Genomic DNA, 20,432 nt, shown 5'->3' with positions numbered 1-20,432 from the left:
AACGCGTGAGAGATGTGCACCAACCGGCTCATGCCAAACCCGGAGAGGAAGTCTCCCGGCTGCTGCCCCTCTCTAGCACAGTGACAAGGCCGCTGAAAACTGTGACGGCGCACTACTTCCCTTTCACAAAAAAGGAATCAGCCCGATGGAGGAGAAAGGGGAAACCGATCCTTCGTAAGCCATGTGCAATCAAAACGGTTTCCAAACTTGCCGGTCTGGAGACGCGGCAGGGGACAAAACCGGGAGAGCCGGCATCCGCGACGGCTCCCCACCAGGGCGCCGGGCCGGAGCAAGGGCACATGCGTAGTGCCGGTCCTGGGGCCCAACCCCAGCTTCCAGGGGGCGAAGCGCGCAGGCGCACGCGCAGGCTTCCGCGGCGCGGCGCTCAGCTGATGCGGTTGTTGTCCGGCCCGTCTCCCGCCCTGCTCGGCCGGCCGCTCTCAGGCCGGCGCTCCGCCCCGCAGCGCCCCGGGACCGGGGAGGCCGTGACCCCGCAGCTCCTGCGGCCCGCCCGCGCCGGAGCATCCCGAGAGCGCGCTGCGCTCGGCGTGCGGGTGAGCGAGCGACCCGGACCCTGGGGGCCCGAGCGGGGAGGGAGGCCGCGGCGCGCCGGGTGCGGGGCTGTCTGTCACCGCGGGCCCTGGCCTCCCGCCCGGCTCGGCGGGGGCGGCGCCAGGGCCCTGCATCTCAGAGGCCCAGCGGCTCTGGGGTCGTCCTGTTCTGGTTGCAAGGCACCTCGGATGTTGCTGTCTTCCGGGGGTTTGTTTGCTCGTGGCGCCTTCTGAAAGAAAGGCGCCGATTCCCTTCCCTCCCCAGCCCTTCGGAAGTGACCCCGCGTCTGGTGACACATCTAGGTTGGTTGCAGTGCTGTGTTTATCTTTTCCTCACCCCACCCCACCCCCTTTCCCCGTTTCCAGACCGTGTTGAGTTCACAAGACCGCGACATAAACATTGAGACCAGGGAGGAGGCGAAGGGGATCTTGCACTCCTTTTAAAACCTCAAGTAAGTCTCCAAAATACCCTTGGTTACACTTGTCTGCACCCTCAAGGAAAGCTAGACACGAAGCCGATAGGATTCAAGTAACTGCCTAATCTGCTGCGTGCCCAAACCTGAGCAGATGTCAAGGTTGCTGTGGGTCTGGATAAGACAGCCGGCCGAGACTAGAGCCACTTGGCTATCTTCAGCCTCCTGCCTTAAGACCTCCCCTGGGTGGGACACAGTCTTCACCCCTGTTGTCTAACAGAGCTAAAAGGGTGTGCCCCATGCCCTCTGCTGAGGCCAGCTGATCCCGAAGCACCCAGTGTTCTGCATAGCTTCCAAGGTCACAGTGTGTAGGGACAGTGATGATTAAAATTCATCCCTGTGCACCTGTGGCTGGCAAGTGTCGGTTTGGCTCTTATTTGCTGTCATTGAGCCATGTTTGGAAGTCACAGTGTTGAATATATTTGAGCTTAGGTGGGCAATGTGTGTGTAGAACTTTTGAAAGTATTTTTATTAATCTTCTTACCCTTGTATTCTTGTATTCTACTCAAGTTTTTTTTTATTTAACATTGCTGTCTATACTGTGAGTGAATTCAACAAATAGTGTGCAGATTTTGAAAAGCAAAATTTACTTCATAATGGGGTGACTTGAATTATTTGGTGTTGGTTTTATTTAAATAAAATAATTTAAGAGTAATATCTAATGATTACATAATGATACATAGAAACTGATAAATGAGGTATGATTAACCATAGGAAGAAAGGAATTGCGCCATTTAAATTTTTTCCATTTCTATTAATATTTCCTCAGAATACCAGCATGCTGTATTATGTGAATTTTCATGTTCCTTGCCCTCATGAAATCACAGGGCTTTATTGTATTGCATGACCTATCTGGAACATTTATTTCTGTGTGACTGCTAATACTAACTAATTATTCTTACTTGGGTTGTAAGCTTCTGTTATTTAAACTGTCACCCTAAAAATTTGACATGAACACACTGAATCGTGCTACATTGTATGGAAAATTATGTTTAATATTTTTTAATATTTGCTTCCTAATTTTAACTGCCAGACTGTTACAGAAAAATATTCATAGCTTTAAGAACTTGTGATGCAGAGGTTTTCTTCTTGTTGTATATTTGCTGCTGTGGTTTGAAGTAAGACTTCTAAGTTTGGAACGTAAAACAGTATGAATTTTGAATGAGTGAAATGCCACATTGAAATTAGCTAGTGATATGCATATAGGTTATAATGAGCCAACAATCGATTTCACCTTTAGTGCCAGCTGATTTCTAGTTAAAACATGTTGTTGTTTTTTTTTCCTATAAAAACTTATATGTCTTCTGAGAGCACTAAGAAGGCCTAAAGTCTGGCTCTACTGTGAACTTTTGCCAAGTGTTACCATTTTGACTTTATTGTCATCACCGGGGTTTCATTTCCTAGTGCTTTGTTAGAAAAGCACTTCTGGGTCCTAGCAAATGGTTCCCTCGTGTCCCATTATTTTGATTGAATATAATTTTAATCCTACAAGTAATTTACACTACCTAACCCTGTAAATATCCCATGACATGACTTTGCCCCTGGAATTTACTGTCAGATTTTTCCTTTTCATTAGACATGGGGAAGTCTCTTTCTCATTTACCTTTGCATTCAAATAAAGAAGATGGTTATGATGGGGTCACCTCGACAGACAGCATGAGGAATGGACTCGTTAACAGTGAGGTGCATAATGAAGACGGAAGAAATGGAGATGTCTCTCAGTTTCCATATGTGGAATTTACTGGAAGAGATAGTGTCACTTGTCCCACTTGCCAAGGAACGGGAAGAATTCCTAGGGGTATGTTTTACTCCATATATCTATCCTCTTAAAGAAATATTCCAAACATTTGTTCAAGCAATGTAAAACTATAGTTTTAAGCAATTTAAAGCAATTCCCAGCAATTCGAAGTTAAAACTTAACCAATTTTGTTTAGTCAGAAAGACACAAAAGCAAACTGTTAGTAACGTTCCTAAAGTAGTTGATAGACATGACTTCAGCACACCTAGTATTTTTCATGCTTGTCTGCTAAAGTAGTCAATATGCACTGTCGTTCCCACTTTGGATTGCCCTCCCTTTTGACACCATTAGAAGCCATATCACCAGGCATTTTGCCATATTGGATGTTAGTAATTACATACTTCAGTAACTTCTAAACAATAAGTTGTTTATGTCCCAATTAGATATTTCTTAAAGGAAATGCATGACATATGAAGACGAGCCAAGTAAGAGGGGGGAAAAAAGTGAGCTTGTGATTTGTCATGGGGAAGACAGAAGGAACTAGTCCTCTCCCTCCTATTTGGAGGGTACTTGAATTGCATTGATAGAAAGGACAAATAATAAAGTGTGTTGTGGTTTCTTCTCTACATGGTAAATGTCACTAGGTGACCCTGGAGAGACCTAAAGAAGGACAAAGTGACTGCACTTCATAGTCCAGAGCCTCTGAAAAGTGCCTTGCATTAAGTGGGGTTTATGGCATAGGCTACTGAATGGTGCTTTTGTCCTCTGGGAGACAGTAGTTGCTTAGGAATAAAAGAAGTATTGTAGTTGAAGAAATTCATACACCAGTGTGGTAGGGTAGGAATACTATTTCTGTCTATCTAGCCATGCTTTTGAGGCATGGCCAAGTAGGCTTTGGGTAGCCTGGGTGTGGATTATGGAAAGTAGATAATCAAGGATCACCCCAAAGGTTTTTTTTTTTTTTTCTGTTTTCTTTTGTTTTTTAATTCTATTCCAGCAATTTAAAGAATGACATAGCTATTTGCTAAAATAGGCATAAGAACAATTTGATATCTTAGGTGGTGTCATCAAAAATATTATGACATTTCAAGTGGAACTTGAGAGGAACACTCTTCTTGACAATTTAGATAGAAGAAAAAGGAAGCAACTTTGGCATGAACTCTGGGGCAGTACAGCATTTGATGACAGTGGCAAGAGAGAGAGAGGGGGAGGAAATCTGTCTTTGGCATCCTAGAGGATAAGTAGAGAAAATGTGCTGAGGAGGAAAGAGAGAGCCACTGTTAATACTGATGCCAGATGAAGCTGTGTGGGGACTGAGGGCTGCCCCATTGGTGTTGAGGTGTGGAGGCCACTGGGGATTGTTTTAGAGTAGTTTGCATAGTTGTAACAGCATGTGTAGACAGTGCCATAGTAAAACCTTTTTTTTTTTTTTTTTATTGAATTAGTACACACGAAAAAGGTAAAGAAAATAGGTTCTGTGAATTTTGCTCTAGGAGGAGAGGTGGTAGCTGGGAGGTTGTAATGTCAGGAGAGTGATCTCTTTACAATTGAGTGAGTGCTAGATGTATGCTTGCTGATAAAAGTGATTCATAGAGGACATACTGGTAACACAGGAGATGGGATAGTTAATAGAGCAATATCCCTAGGTAGGAGCAGAGGGTTGATACCTGGTAGAGAGGGTGACCCTGTAGAGAGTACAGAGAGCTTCTTAAGAAGGGACATAGAACAAGTAGGAGGATAGATATTGTTAAGTCAAACTCTTGAGGCAGATGAGTTTGAAATAAAGGGCTTATTTAGCTGTTAGAGATATTAGCCACAGGTAAAAGCTTGTCCTATGACAACTTCTCTAAGTCACCAGGAGCACAGCCAAATAGCACTTGGAAAAGTGTCCACTGGACCTAAGAGACCAAGATAATCTATAATGAATTTCTGGGAGAAAAACTATAAATTATTTCCTTGAGCCTCCTTTGGGTCTAGAAAAGGTGCCCGGATAACAGAGAAGCCCATGGAGAGCAGGAAGAGTGTAGAAAGAGATTTCCCTGCCTGGTTGGTTGGTTCCAAAAGCTGAATGCAGTGTGGTCTGATGGCTTCCTCTTTAACATACAGGAAAGGAGTGTAGAACAGTTGTTCCCTTTTCTTCATTTGATGCTATGAGTTAAATGAAGTTATCTTATTTTTCCTTCTGTTTTCCATCCTGTAACTTAATTTAGGACATTTGAAAAGTCTTAGCAAGGTACATTGTTAGGGATATTCTCACCCTGTTCCACATTATGGAACAAGAATGAGGATAAAGGAGGCAAAACCGAGAGTCTGAAGAGAGATGAGTTTTGAAATTGTGGTGTTAGAGAGTGTGAAGTAAGGAAATATGGTGTAATTGTCTCCTTGGGGAAATTAGTGATTGCAAATGAGAACAGTGAGCTCTTAAAGTTTGAGATTTAGAATAGCAGTTTGGGTTCAGCCATGGAGTGATTGAGGTTACAGGAAGAGGGCAGCATCCATGTGTTTCTTCCACTCTCCTCCAAGTTGCTCTGAATGGAAAACAGTGGAGTTGAAAGAAGCTCGGGGGAGTTCAGATCTCCTGAAAGCCAAGACTTGCCAGCTTTGTTTTGCTTTGAATTTTGGTTTTTCATCCAGTAGATCAAAGGATAGCAGAGTCCTCATTACTTGTTCTCTTTTTGGTTTTTTGAGACAGGGTTTCCCTGTGTAGCTTTGGAGCACTCGCTCTGGAGACCAGGCTGGCCTCGAACTCACAGAGATCGGCCTGCCTCTGCCTCCTGAGTGCTGGGATTAAAGGATTAAATTGGTGTTCCACCAATGCCCAGCTAATTGTTCTACTTTTGATTAATTAGACATTATAAAAAAACATAGTATCTTCTCTATAACTCAACTTTTGAAGATATAAATAACAGTGTACTAAAGAAATAAGGAGAGAAGAACCCTGGTCTTTTGAAGCCATATTTTCCTTGAGCACCACTATATTTTTAATTATTGGTGTTAATGAATTTTTAATTACATCTTTCACCTTTAGGGCAAGAAAACCAACTGGTGGCATTGATCCCATATAGTGATCAGCGGTTACGGCCTAGAAGAACGTAAGTGATTATAAGTTTTCTGCTTTTGTTGCTGTTTGTATATGTTTACTTTCAAACTGTACATAAGTAATTACTCTAGATAAGACATTTAAGAAGAAAACTATATCTAGTTTTTAAGTTATACCATCTTATGCCTTGTATCTTTCAACAAAAAAATTACTGCTTTAGGTGAGAATTTGAAAACTTCATGGCACCTGTATCTTCAGAAATCTGTTTGTTAAACGAGTTTTAAAATAGTGGCAATGCCATACACATGTAAACAGGCCATTTTCATCAGGCATAGGAGGTTCTGTGTTCTCACTAACCACAGAATGATAGTAACTGCCCAAGCATAGTGACCACAGACACCTGAGCATGCTTAGCAGAAGTGTGGGCATTTGAAGAGAAGCCAGGAGAGTCTGTAATGAATCGAAGAGTCCTGATGTAGAAAGCAAATGCTCCACCTCTAAAGAAGATGCCTGCACTCAGCACCCCTGGCAAGTATTTAGTTATAGAGAGAAGAAGAGAGATTGCAGAAAACCCACAGTGGCCTTGAGAAGTCAAAAGGGGCTGAGTACTCCTGCGGGCCAAGCCAACCTTGGCCCATCCCAGTACTCAGTGTGGAACATGAAGAGCAGGAACTCAGAATAATGCTGAAAATTCACACAGAGAGAGAGAGAGAGAGAGAGAGAGAGAGAGAGAGAGAGAGAGAGAGGAGAGAGAGGGAGGGAGGGAGGGAGAGAGAGGGAGAGGGAGGGAGAGAGAGGGAGAGAGAGGAAGGGAGGGGGAGATGGAAACTTCAGTGTATGTAAAATTTAAACTATAGAAGGTATGACAGTAGTTTAAGTAAGACACTGAAAAGTTCAGAAATGAGATAACTGACAGAAGGGTGTGAAAAGAGAACCGACAGACCAATAGAATATGTAGAAAAATACTTTTTCTGTAGCATTGAAGTACACAGTGCAAATGTGATGCCCTGGAAAATGTGAGAGAAATGGAATAAACATGAAATATGAAAACATACAGTCTTAGTATTCTACTGTTGTGAAGAGACATCATGACCGTGGTAACTCTTATGAAAGTAAACATTTAATTGGGGCTTGTTTATGGTTTCAGATGCTTAGTTCATTATCATCCTCACAGGGAACATGGCAGCAAGCAGGCAGGTATGGTATTGGAGAAGTAGCTCAGAGTTCTACATCCAAATGCACAGATAGCAGGAAGAGAGAGATGCTAGGCCTGTCTTGAGCTTTTGAAACCTCAAAGGCTACCCCTGGAGATCCACTTCCTCTAACAAGGTCACATCTACTCCAAGGCCACTCCTCCTAATCCTTTTCAGTAGTGCCATGCTCCCTGATGATTAAGCATTCAAATATATGAGTGTATGAGGGTCTTCTTACTGAAACCACCATACATACTGTCTTAGGGTTTCATTAGCTGTGAAGAGACACCTTGACCATAGCAACTCTTATAAAAAAAACCATTTAAACATTTAATTGGGGTGACTTACATTCTCAGAGGCTTGTCCATTATCATCAAGGTACAATATGGTAGCCTGCAGGCAGACCTGGTGCTGGAGAAAGAGCTGCTGAGATTCCTACATCTTGACCTGCAGTCAAAAGGAAGTAATCTGAGATACTGTTTGTAGCTTAAGCATATATGAGTTCTCAAAGCCACCTCCACTGTGACACACTTCCTCTAACAAGGCCACGGCTACTGCAACAAAGGCATACCTCATAATAGTGCCCCTCCCTATGAGTTATGGGAGCTACTTACGTTCACACTACCACACATACATAGTAAACATCTGAGAATAATGACGGAAAATAAGGAAAACAATGGGTAATTAATTGCAACCCGACAGAAGCAAATAAGAGGTATTACTAAATGTTTGCTTGAGCTGCACATTGCTAGAATGAAAAAAAAAGGCTTTGTTCTGTGTATCAGAAAGAGACACCCTCACCCTGAAAGTCATGAACTTTGGAGGTTTAAAGAAAAAAGCCCTTTGAACATTGGAGCAAGAGGCTGAGTTAATGAGTAAGGGATAGACGGATCAGACTGACTCACTTCTTCTTGGCCACGAAGCATCAAATAAGCTATTAAATAAAATATTTAGCAATCATGGAATTAAAGTCAAGTAAACCTTCTGTAAACCTAATGTGGCCTTTTATCTTAAAAGTCATAGACAGGTGAAAAATGTTGGGCCAATTTTATAATCTCAAGATTATAAAAGGAGAGCCTTTTCAAAAGCTATGATTTAGAATCCACCTGTGATGAAAAAACACATTTGACTTAGTATAGATAAACTTCCACAGGTTGAAAACAAAACCTTAATTAAAATCAAAATACAAATAATAAACCAAGAAATAATGTCTGCAAATCATGTCATCAAGAGGACTGAGTCCCTTCAGTACAGAACATCAAAGTTTGAAAAGAAAAAAAGCCAGCTACACAAAGGGTGATAAAAATAGAGGCTGTGGAAAGTACCCACAAAAAAGAAATATATATGACCTTTAGATGAAGGGAAATACATACACTCCATCCTGTTCCTTAAAGAAATGCAAATTCAGTCTACACAGAGATATCATTTCTGTCAGATTGGCAAAAGCCCAGAATTTTGACAGCATGCTATGTTGGCACTACTGAGTGAACAGAAGCATTCTCATGTCTTACTAGTTGAATAAGCATTTTGAATTTTCTAGCAAAACTACATAAGCCTTCAGTCTTTCGTATAGAAATTTGACTTTTCAAAAATTTATACTGAGGGTAGTTGTCAAATATGATAAAAGCATCCAGGCATGATGGCACACACCTCTAATTCCAGTACCAAGAAGTACAAGCAAGAAGATCAGGAGTTCAAGGCCATCCTCAGCTGTATACCAAGTTCAAGGTCTCTCTGGGCTGTGTCTTTCTGAGTTATATGAGACCCTGTCTCAAATAACACGAAGCAAATAAGTGTGTGTGTGTGTGTGTGTGTGTGTGTGTCTGTACACAAGTAGTTAAAAATTAAACAACCTAATAAAGTATAGGAAATCCAATAAAGTTAAGATGTTTGATGACAATGATTTTTAAATTCCTTTTGTGCTTAAGATGTTTTGTGCCTATGGGTATATTGTAGGCATGACAAATTTGAGTTTGTTTATTGGTTACTTGGAGATCATTGTTACTAAGATTGAAAAAACTTCCATATGGAATGAGTGGGAATTAGCTGGTTGGCTGGTTTGCTTCCCTCAGCAGCATGAACTCTGTGATAGCAGTTTAGTGAAATTTTGTTATTGATTTCTTTCTTTTTAATAGGCTATTTTCCTTCCTTCCTTCCTTCCTCCCTCCCTCCCTCCCTGCCCCCCCCCCTTTCTTTTCTGGTAAGTCAAAGTACCTAGAAAAATCATTGGGAAGTTTTTAACAGCTCTTCTAAGGTGTATGCAGTTAATTCAATTGACACATAGGAAGTTTGGGGGAGGAGAGAGTGGACAAAACAATAGGTCATAAGGAAGGTGACTCAGAGTAAAATTGGCCCTTAGTGGAGCCCTGTATGTTGAAGTGCACAGGAGTTCTGAAACCATAGTTTCTAGTGTAACCTTGAAGGAAAACTAGAAGAGACATTTGGGTTATTTATCTTTTTTCTCTTATACATGCCTACCATTTCCACTGAGGTATACTAAACAGAATAACGCCTCGCTGCTCAGTCGATGAGTGTAAACAGTACTTTTAGAACTGAGGACATGAGTATGTTGGGAGGGAGTCTGAAAGGACTGGTGGTGATAATGAGAATAGGGAGCAGCACCCGTGTTTGTGTCGGGAAATAAGAGTCTCCAGTTCAAACCCTGCTTCCGTGAATCCAGATGGAGGCCTGAATTCTGGATTTGTAAAGGGCCCTAAACGTAGTTCTAATATAAAGTCTGGATTGAAAGTCATTTCAGTAAATACTTTATTATAAGGCTGAAATCCCATTTTTCAAAACTGATAGTTCATCTTCTACAGAAATTATTTTATCTCTTAGTAGTACCAACCTTAGCTAATAGTTTTAGAGTAAATTTGGTAAAAATTAAATGTGTCTTCTTGCTGCTAGGATATGTGGCAGAACAATTCAAGTGGAAATAACTTCCTTACATGTTGCTCTATGTAATTTTAGATGGCACATATGTAAGCACCCTCTTTTTCTTTTCAGAAAGCTGTATGTGATGGCATCTGTGTCTGTCTGCCTGCTCCTGTCTGGATTGGCTGTGTTTTTCCTTTTCCCACGATCTATTGATGTGAAGTATATTGGCGTAAAATCAGCCTATGTCAGTTACGATTTTCAAAAGCGAACCATATATTTAAATATCACGGTAAGTGCACACTTTTCCCAAAGGCTTAAACTCCATCCTTTGTGTTATACAACCGCTCATCTACTCTGCTCTGAGAATGCTTGCTGCTGACCCCTTGCTGCGATAATTTCCATGAATTTGACTTTTTTTTAATTAATTTTATTTCTTTCACATCCCAATAGCAGCCTCTCCACCCTCCACTAGTTAATATCCAGTTATGACTGAGTACTTACCATGTTTGTCTTTCTGGGTCTGGGTGACCTCACTCAGGATGACTTTTTTCTAGTCCCATCCATTTATCTTCAAATTTTCTGATGTCATTGTTTTTAACAACTTAGTAATACTTCATCTTGTAAATGTACCATATTTTCTTTTCCATTCTTCAATTGTTGAGCATCTAGGTTGTTTTCAGTTTGTGGCTTTTAGAAATAAAGCCACTATGCAAATAGTTGAGCAAGTGTCCTTGTGGTATGATTGAGTCCTTTGGGAATATGCCCAAGAGTTGTATCCCTGGGTTTTGAGGTAGGTTGATTCCCAGTTTTCTGAGAAACCACCATACTGATTTCCAGAGTGGCTGTACAATTTGCATTCCCACCAGCAATGGACATGTGTTCCCCTTAATCCACATCCTCTCAGCATAAGCTGTCATTTGTGTTTTTAATCTTAACCATTCTGACAGATGTAAGATGGAATCTCGGAGTCAATTTGATTTGCATTTCCCTGATAGCTAAGAATGATAAACATTTCTTTAAGAGTTTATCTGCCATTTGATATTCTTCTGTTGACAATTCTCGTTCAGATCAATATACCATTTTTGAATTGGATTATTTGTTTTTTGATGTCTAGTTTCTTGAGTTCTTTATATATTTTAGAGAACAGCTCTCCATCAGATGTGGTATTGGTGAAGATCTTCTCCATTCTGTAGGATTCCTTTTTGTCCTATTGACAGTGTCTTTTTCCTTATAGAAGCTTTTGGTTACATGAGGTCCCACTTATTAATTGTCAATCTAAGTGTTTGTGCTACTGGTGTTCTGTTCAAGAAGTTGTCTTTTATGCCAATGTGTTCAAGGCTGTTCCCCACTTTTTCTTCTATCAGGTTCAGTGTAACTAGATTTATGTTGAGGTCTTTGATCTACTTGGACTTGAGTTTTGAACAGAGTGATAGATATGAATCTGTTTGCTTTCTTCTACATTGTGATACCCAGTTATGCCATCAACATTTGTTGAAAATGCTTTCTTTCCTCCACAGTATAGCTTTGGCTTCTTTGTAAAACGTCGTGTCCATAGGTGTGTGGATTTATGTCTGAGTCTTTGATTCTATTCTTTGATCCACCTGTCTGTTTTTATGCCGATACCATGCTGTTTTTATTACTATAGCTAACTAGTAGAGCTTGAGATCAGGGATGTTGATATCTCTTGTGGTTCTTTTATTATACAGAATAATTTTAGCCATCCTTAGTTTTTGGTTTTTCCATATGAAATTGAGTATTGTTCTTTCATGGTCTGTAAAGAAGTGTGTTGGGATTTTAATGGGGTTTGCATTTAATCTTTGGATTGCTTTTGGTAAGCTGACCATTTTTACTATGTTGATCCTACAAATTGATGAGCATGAGAGATCTTTCCATCCTTTCCATCTTCCAATAATCTCCTTTAATTTCTTCAAACACTTGAAGTTCTTGTCATAGAGGTCTTTTTACTTGCTTAGTTAGAGTTATCGCAACATAGTTCGTATTGTGAAGGGTATTGTTTCCCTGATTTCATTCTCAGCCCTTTTATCATTTGTATATAAAAGGACTACTGATTTTTTTTTTTTTTTTTTAGTTAATCATTTATCCAGCCACACCACTGAATGTGTTTATCAACTGTAGTAATTCCCTGGTAGAATTTTGGGGGTCATATATGTATGCTATCATGTCATCTGCAAAAAGTACTTTGACTTCTTTTCTACATTTTATCCCCTTGATCTCCTTTTGTTGTTTATTTCTCTAGCTAGAACTTTGAGTTCTATATTGATTACATATAGAGAGAGTGAACAGTCTTGTCTTGTTCTGGATTTTAGTGAAATTGATTTGGGTTTCTCTTCATTTAATTTGATGTTTTATTTATTTTTATTATATTTTTATATGATATAATACTTTTATTATATTTACTTTTGTTCCTTATATCCCTGATCCCTCTAAGACTTTCACCATGAAGGGATGTTGGATATTCATCAAAAGCTTTTCCAGCATCTAATGAGATGATCATGTGGTTTTTTGTTTTTTGTTTTTTTTTTTTTTTTTTTCGTTTCAGTTTGTTTATATGCTGGATTACATTGACAGATTTTCATATGTTGAACCATCCCTATATCTCTGGGATGAAGCCTACTTGATCATGGGATGATCTTTCTGATGTGTTCTTGGATCCAATTTGCCAGTATTTTATTGATTATTTTTGCATTAATGTTCAGAGAGAAATTGGTCTGTAATTCTCTTTCTTTGTCGTATCTTTTGTGTTCTTTGGGTACCAGGATAACTGTGGCCTCATCAAAAGAATTTGATAATGTTCCCTCTGTTTCTGTTTTGTGAAATAATTTGAGAAGTACTGTTACTAGCTCTTCTTTGAAACTCTAGTGTAATTCTGTGCTGAAACCATGTGGCCCTGGTCCTTTCTTTGTTGGGAGATTTTTAATGACTGCTTCTATTTTCCTAAGGGTTATAGGTCTGTTTAAATTGTTTATCTGACCTTGGTTTAATTTGGTATGAGGTATCTGTCAAGAAATTGGGCCATTTCTTTTAGAGTTTCCAATGTTGTGGAGTATAGGTTTTTGACATATGACTTAATGATTGTCTGGATTTCCTCAGTATCTGTTGTTACATCTCCCTTTTCCTTTCTGATTTTGTTAATTTGGATATTCTCTCTCTGCCTTTTAGTTTGTTTGGAAAAAGGGATTATCTGTCTTTTTGATTTTTCTCAAAGAACCAACTCTTCCTTTCATTAATTCATTGTCCTGGTCTCTTTGTTTCTATTTTATTAATTTTAGTCTTCTGCTTTATTTTTTTCCTGCCATCTATTACTCTTGAGTGTGTTTGTTTCTTTTTCTTCTAGAGCTTTGAGGTTTTCTGTTAAGTTGCTAGTATGAAATTTCTTCAGATTCTTTATGGAGGCACTTAACTGCTTTCCTCTTACCACTGCTTTCATTGCATCCCATAAGTTTGGTTATGTTGTGCATTCAGTTTCATTGATTCTAGGAAGTCTTCAGTTTCTTTTTTTCTTCCTTGATGCAGTGGTAATTTAGTTGAGAGTTATTCAGTTTCATGAATTTGTAGGCTTTGTGTAGTTTGCTGAACTCCATGGTGATCTGATAAGATACAAGGTGTTAATCCAACATTTTTGTATCAGTTAAGATTTTCTTTGTGACAGAGTATGTGGTCAGCTTTGGAGAAGCTTCCATGAGGTGCTGAGAAGAAGTCATATTCTTTGGTGTTTGGGAGAAACGTTCTGTAGGTATCTGTTAGGTACATTTGAATCATAATTATCTGTTAGTTCTGGTATTTCTCTATTTAGTTTCTGCTGGATGACCTGGCCTTTGGTGAGAGTGGGCTGTTGAAGTCTCTCACAATTATTGTGTGGAGTTCAATATGTGATTTTAGCTTTAGTAGTGTTTCTTTTATAAATGTGGGTGCCCTTGTATTTGAGGCATAGATATTCAGAATTGAGGCATCGATTGGTGGGTTTTTCTTTTGATGCATATGAAATGTCCTTCTTCATCTCTTTTTATTAATTCTGGTTTGAAGTCTATTTTGTTAGATAGGATTGCTATACCAGCTTGCTTCTTTGATCCATCTGATTGGGAAATCTTTTTCCAACCTTTACTCTGAGGTAATGTCTGCCTTTAATGTTGAGGTATGTTTCTTGTATGCAGCAGAAGGATAGATCCTCTTTTCACTTCCATTCTGTTAACCTGTGTCTTTTTATTAGCAAATTGACTCCATTGATATTGAGAGATAGAGATGACTGGTAATTGTTAATTCCTGTTAATTTTTTGTTGCTGGTCATTGGTGGTGTTGGTGTGGCATTTTCTATTGCCCATGTTTTCATGGATGTAGCTAACTTCCTTGGGTTGGATTTTTCCTTCTAGTACTTTCTGTAGAGCTAGGTTTGTGGCTAGATATTGATAAAATTTGACTTTGTTGTGAAATATCTTGTTTTCTCCATCTATGAGGATGTGTGGAGTTTTGTTTTTTGGTTTGTTGTTTTTATTGTTGTTGTGTTTTGGGTTTTTTTGGGGGGGCGGACATGATCTGATGGTAAATCAGAATGGCTGCCATCAGCATTTAACTCAAAAAAAAAAAAAAAGACTACACTTTTTTATTGTTCATAGAATTAAATGGGAAAAAGGGGCATGCAAACTGGATGTGGCTTGAAATCAGAGACAGTAGGCACCAGTCATGTTGATGAAAGGGCCACAAATTCCTCTTGCCAGAGACAAGAAAGAGTGCTTTAGCAAGCAAGGACTTGACTTTCCTCAAGCCCTGAGGGAATACACACCCTTATGCAAATGTATGACCTTGGGGAAGGACTTGGGGATGCAGACACTATACTATAGTTTCTCAGTCTTACTGTTTGGGCCTGGTTCCCTCACAAGCTCCCAAAAGGGAAGGGCCTGAGTCTTCCCTTTTCCCTTTATACCAGACCATTCTGATTTCTCTAAACTTAAGTGAACTCTTAACCTGAAAGGCCTGAGGCTCTGGATCTGTATGGCAGGCATTCATCCTTGGGGTCAGTCAGTCTAGTACATCTCTAACTTTCCTGTCCTTGGTGTAATTAGGAGGTACATTGGAATTCCTGGTTCCACCAGGCAGGGATATTTTTCCAAAAAAATTAGTTTGTTTAGAGAAACTACCATTGGACACATTGTAGCCTTTACCAGCACCTGCACAAAATTTCCCATAGGGAAAGGCACCAATAGTGGGAATCATTAAAAATGAAAGTAAAAAGGTGTGCTGGAGAAGTGGGGTCTGCAAAGTCGATATGCTGGAACTTGGTCAAGCAGCATGGTCGCCATATGATCCATGCCACGTGTACTCATGGACATTTTGGTTGAGATCACACAAATTTTCCTGCATGAAAGGCTTTTTCATTGACTATTTTCCAAAGCATTTTGATACAGTAACTGTGCATTTAAAACATGCAAACTAAAACCGATCATGGTAGCAATATGCCTTTGATGCTACCTACCACTGGAGGGTGGGGCGGGAGATTGGAAGTGGAAGGTCAGTTTGAGCTGCAAACTTGAATCTAACCATTTTTGTCTGCATTTTGATCTAAATCTACGAGCATGGAAGTTTGAAATGCCATTTGGTAGTGTTCTTGCATATTATGCACAAAGTCTGATTCAGCCTCTGTGGCCACACAAAAGCAGACATGGTGGTACCTGTCTGTGATAGGAGCACTGTAGACCTGGAGATAGGAGGAGAAATTCAAGGTCATCTTTAGCTAGTGAGTTCAAAGTCTGCAGGACTGCTTGCGATCCTATCTGAAAACAGTTGCTTTCCCTTTCAGAACTGGGGGGTGGGGGGGGCTGTTGTTTGTTTTTTAAAGTACTAACTATTTAGTTGGGAGAGTCATGCGTGTGTGTGTGTGTGTGTGTGTGTGTGTGTGTGTGTGTGTGTGTGTGTGTGTGTGTGTGTACATATTACATAAACATTTAAATGAAATTTTATAATTATGTTTAGTCCAACTTTTTCAAAGTTTTGAATTTAGTGTTATACACATATACCTCTGTAAATATTCTTTGGCATTTTTGTTAATATTTTTCTTTTCCTAATAAATGAGGCATAGACATACCTAAAGTCACCGACTTTATAGTTTTGAGTTAACATTTGAGGCCCTATTTAAAGATAATATATATTTTCTGCCTTTTTCTTTTTTACAGAACACGCTAAATATAACAAACAATAACTATTATTCTGTTGAAGTTGAAAACATCACTGCTCAAGTTCAGTTTTCAAAAACAGTTATTGGAAAGGCACGCTTAAACAACATAACTAACATTGGCCCACTTGATATGAAACAGGTAAGCCTCAGTCAGGGACAGTCTGAGTGAGTTACATGGTTCTTCACCCTGTGTGTTGTAAAATGGAAGGAGGTGGGGATGTCCCCCAAAACTTGGACATGTGCCCCCTGAGAGTATAAATATAAACTGAGTTCATCAAAGAAAAGATTTATGTTTAGTGTTTGTATCCTCTCCTCTGTTGATATGTTTTCTTTGCTGTTTTGTTGTTTTTGCTTTCAGATTGATTATACGGTACCCACAGTTATTGCTGAAGAAATGAGTTACATGTAGTAAGTGTTGATTTTTAGTAACTTTATCATTTGTTTTTTTAATTTTTATAACTTTATTAATTAAAATGACCACATTTTTCAATGTTTGCTGTTCTCTGAGCATGCTTTTCTTCTTTGCTACAGTGTAGATAATGTGTTTTCATGTGTACCTATACCCACAAAAGTCTTTATTTTCGGGATTATATATGTTTATCATTATTTTGGTTACCATCTAGTGACAGTGCTTCAGTATTGAAGTACTGAGATTTCTAATGCATAATAATACTCTCTTAGGACTTAGAGTTCTGATGACTTTGTAATTTTGTGTGTGTGTGTGTGTGTGTGTGTGTGTGTGTGTGTGTGTGTGTGTGCGCGCGTGCACGCGTGCGTGTGTGTGTGCACACACGCATGCTGCATGTGTAAGGATAAGCACTGAATTTTTGGAGGCCAGCGTTGAAGTTGAGTGTTTTCCATTACCAGTCTACCTTTTTCTTAAGATAGCATCTGTGACTGAAAACCTAGAGCTCATTCATTTGGTGATGCTGGGTGTCCAGCAAACCCCTAATACCCCAACCTCTAGTACTGGGCTTACAAGTACATCATCCCATGCCTGGCTTTGGTCTGAGTACTTGATATTGAAACTCAAGTTTTCATGCTTACACAGCAAGGATTTTACCCACTAAGCCATCTCCTCAGCACTTCTTATGTATTCTTAATAGTGTCTCTCCAGGCTCAGTTAAATGGGCCCATATTCCCAGCTATTAAAGAGGATGAGATGGGGAATATTATTTAGGTCAACCTACACAACATATGGTGATTCCATCCCAAAGGGGAAAAAAAATAAAACAAAAATCAGTATTCAGTGTCTATTAGGTTTAACAGAATTTTTGGTTAATATTTGTAATAAAATTGTTCTTCCTATTTTAATTTCTTTTTTACAGCGACTTCTGTACACTGATCTCCATCAAAGTACACAATATAGTACTCATGATGCAGTAAGTATGGCCATGTTTGCAAAACTAGCTCTTGATAAGATGTTGAGTTTATAAAAGTTGTAAGATATGCGCCCCCGAGAAAGCCATCTCCGAGGGCCTTCAGTCTTACAAGAGTACTGTGTAAAACGTAAATGTTTTCTCACCTAGCTAGCTAGAGTACGGTTGCTCAGAGACACAGTTAAACGCTGCCAGGCATTGTGTGAGCTCAGGAAAATGGCAGGGTTAGCACAGGGAGACTGGGCTAACAGCTGTTCCTTTCTACTTGGTAAATAAACTTACAGCAACAAAGAATAATGCTTTGGGTTAAAATTGTGTGTTACTTATGTATGTACAATATTATTCGTTGTATTTTATATTTTGGTCAGTGGTTGACATTTAACTCTCCATTTTCCTATGATGAGGGAACAATGTGATTTTTTTTAAGCATGTAATAAACTATTTTCAAGTCAAAATAACTATTTTAATTATGTTTATAATTGGATATGGAAATATATTTTATAAATATGTTTTATATATGTATAAAGAAATATAAATATGTGTTATTATGTGTGTTTATATATACATATTACTTAAGCAAATAATTGGGTAGGGTTTGCTCAGTTAGCATTTTTGGATTTGTTGAATAAATATTCTCTAATAATCCTATGTCTGTAATATTGTCATCATTAATACCAAATCCAAATGAACAATAACTGATAATTGTAATTCACAATAAGTAATTTTAGGACATTAGTGTATGAGATATAAATTCATATTAGCTTGATTTTAGCCTCAAATAATCCCATTGAGATAATTTTTACATATAACTTGTATACTCTTTCTATTTGTTTCATTTTTAGAGTAACTGTAACAACAACATACTTTGGACACTCTGAACAAATATCTCAGGAGAGGTACCAGTACGTCGACTGTGGAAGGAACACGACTTACCAGTTGGCCCAGTCTGAGTATCTAAATGTACTTCAGCCACAACAGTAAAGTCTAAAGGAGGTGTGATAGAGCAGATGACCCACCTGAGACATGTTCAGAACTGTCAGTGAGGAGATACTGCCCAGGACACCTTGAATTGAGCATGTCTAAAGTTTACTCCAGGACACTGAGGGTCCCTGGATTCTCGTTCTGTGTCAGTGATTTGCTTGTACCAAGAGCCTTTCCTCGATTGTAAGTTAACTGATTGGCTTTCTTCTTATCTTTGTTCCCAAGGTGAAAAACTGAGACTTCCTCTAATACAATAAATAATTATATAAAAGTCATAGACTTAATCTATAGTTCTATTGATAATAGTTCAGTCATGAACATAATTTGACAAGTAACCTCTGAAAATTTTTATATGAAAATCCATTACTCATGGAGGACTTTTAAAACTAACCTGTTTTATAAACTCTCATTCTTATAAGATGGTAGTCTTTCGACTATATGATAACGTAGCTATTAGCTAAATGTTTTTAGCCTTTAACTTGTTGAAATTTTACTCATTTGCATGTTTTTGTCTTATTTTTAGCTAATGGTTAATAATATTTACCAAAATTCTGTTGTACACTTTGTAAGAACCTCTCAGTATGTGCTTCATGTATAGTTTTGTCAACTTTTTGTGATCATCAAACATATTCCTTTTGTGTACAATATTGTAAATAAACTGCATGGCTTTTATACAGCTTTGATAACTGTCAAATGAAGTGGTATTGATTAGGAAGGTAAAACAAGTTGTTAAAAAATAAAGTAGGAAAATGAAATTCAGAAATATATAAAATATCAGTAGGTCCCAATTACTTTTTGGATGTGGCAAAAATAGATATACAATAAAACATTTTCATGCTTTCCTTTTATGTTGCTTTTCATACTAAGAATTATATAGATGTTTTCAGAATGATCAGGTATTATCAATGTTATGAATGATTTATGCAAGGAAATTATATTTTACTAGAACTTATTCTAGAAATCCTTTCATTTAACACTGGTGGCTACATCAAAATAAGCCTGTAGTTTGCTTTTAAAATTTTAATCATTATATATCATACTGATTTGATGCTTCTGCAGTTACATAAGTATTCCCCTTTTTACTTTAATTTCATCTAACATTGTTTTCAAGTATGAAGGATGTGGTCACGTTATGACTTATATTTTCAGGGTCATTTTCCATAAGGTGGTTTTTCCTTATCCATTCAGAAAATTCTAAGGCCCCTTTAAAATATATAACACTAGTCATAGGAACTAATTATGATACCAGATTAATTTCTTTTCTTCCTTTTTTTTTTTTTTTGGACTCATGACAGAAATTGGGTTTTCCTTTTCCCATACCCAATTGCCTACCTTAGTTATGTTGTGTAGCCCATTGATCAGTCTAAAGTATACATCAGATCTCAATTATAAAACAAATTCTCATGGCTTCATCCTGTCCCTTAAGCACACTTTTGTCTTCCCCAAGCTTTCACACCATTTCTCCATGTGAGGGAACATTGCAAACATCTGTTGTTTTGTATCTTGCCTTCCTCAGGCGTTCCAAGGTTAGCTGTCTATCCTTCCTGTCGTGCCCAGGCCATCCTTTGCAGTCATGCATTTTCTAGTCACACAAGTCTTTGTCGGAAGTTTTCTTCTCCAGTGCTTGCTGGTTCCCCCCACGCCCCCACCTCCCACCCCCCCCATTCATTCTGTCCAGTTGTGCTTACATTTTCCAAATTAAACTCACTTCATTATCTGTATTTTCTCCTTTTGACATAACTGATGTCTGTGAGTCATCAGGTTTTCCGTTTGTCTAGAAGTGTTTAATCCAGTCACTTCAGAATCACTGCTATCTTTAGTTAGGCCTCTAAGTCTGTGTCTCTTCTTGACCAGTAACTGTGTAGTTTCATGTTTACTAGGTTAACTTGTGTTTCTTGGTGACTTTCTATGTGTAGAAATAAACTGTAAAGAAATCCTTTTATGACTTCCCTTGTGCGTTGCCCCTGTCCTTCATGCCTAATTACATGGTGTACAAAATCATCATTCATTCAT

General features: G+C 38.7%; 1 protein-coding gene across 2 annotated transcripts; it reads left to right on the top strand.

Annotated features, from left to right (window-relative positions):
• Positions 1–411: 411 nt before the first annotated feature.
• On the top strand, positions 412–19,265 carry Tmem106b (transmembrane protein 106B). 2 transcript variants are annotated; one of them, XM_027389925.2, is made up of 9 exons: positions 412–554; positions 918–1,003; positions 2,601–2,822; positions 5,791–5,854; positions 10,002–10,161; positions 16,058–16,198; positions 16,418–16,467; positions 17,388–17,441; positions 18,281–19,265. In XM_027389925.2, exons 3-9 carry the CDS (start codon positions 2,603–2,605, stop codon positions 18,417–18,419), a joined length of 828 nt encoding a protein of 275 aa, XP_027245726.1. In that variant the 5' UTR covers positions 412–554; positions 918–1,003; positions 2,601–2,602; the 3' UTR covers positions 18,420–19,265. The 2 variants fall into 2 exon arrangements, with proteins under 2 accessions (XP_027245726.1, XP_027245727.1); XM_027389926.2 differs by lacking the exons at positions 412–554; positions 918–1,003 and adding an exon at positions 723–854.
• Positions 19,266–20,432: the final 1,167 nt, after the last annotated feature.

This window comes from Cricetulus griseus (genome assembly GCF_003668045.3).
Source record: "Cricetulus griseus strain 17A/GY chromosome 1 unlocalized genomic scaffold, alternate assembly CriGri-PICRH-1.0 chr1_0, whole genome shotgun sequence".
NCBI classification, from domain to species: domain Eukaryota; kingdom Metazoa; phylum Chordata; class Mammalia; order Rodentia; family Cricetidae; genus Cricetulus; species Cricetulus griseus.
This window is presented reverse-complemented; position numbering and strand designations above follow the sequence as displayed.

Coding starts and splice junctions, on each gene's coding strand:
- Tmem106b (XM_027389925.2), top strand. CDS start 2,603: ATGGGGAAGTCTCTTTCTCATTTACCTTTGCATTCAAATAAAGAAGAT. Junction 2,823..5,790: donor AACGGGAAGAATTCCTAGGG/GTATGTTTTACT, acceptor TTTCACCTTTAG/GGCAAGAAAACCAACTGGTG. Junction 17,442..18,280: donor AATATAGTACTCATGATGCA/GTAAGTATGGCC, acceptor TTTCATTTTTAG/AGTAACTGTAACAACAACAT.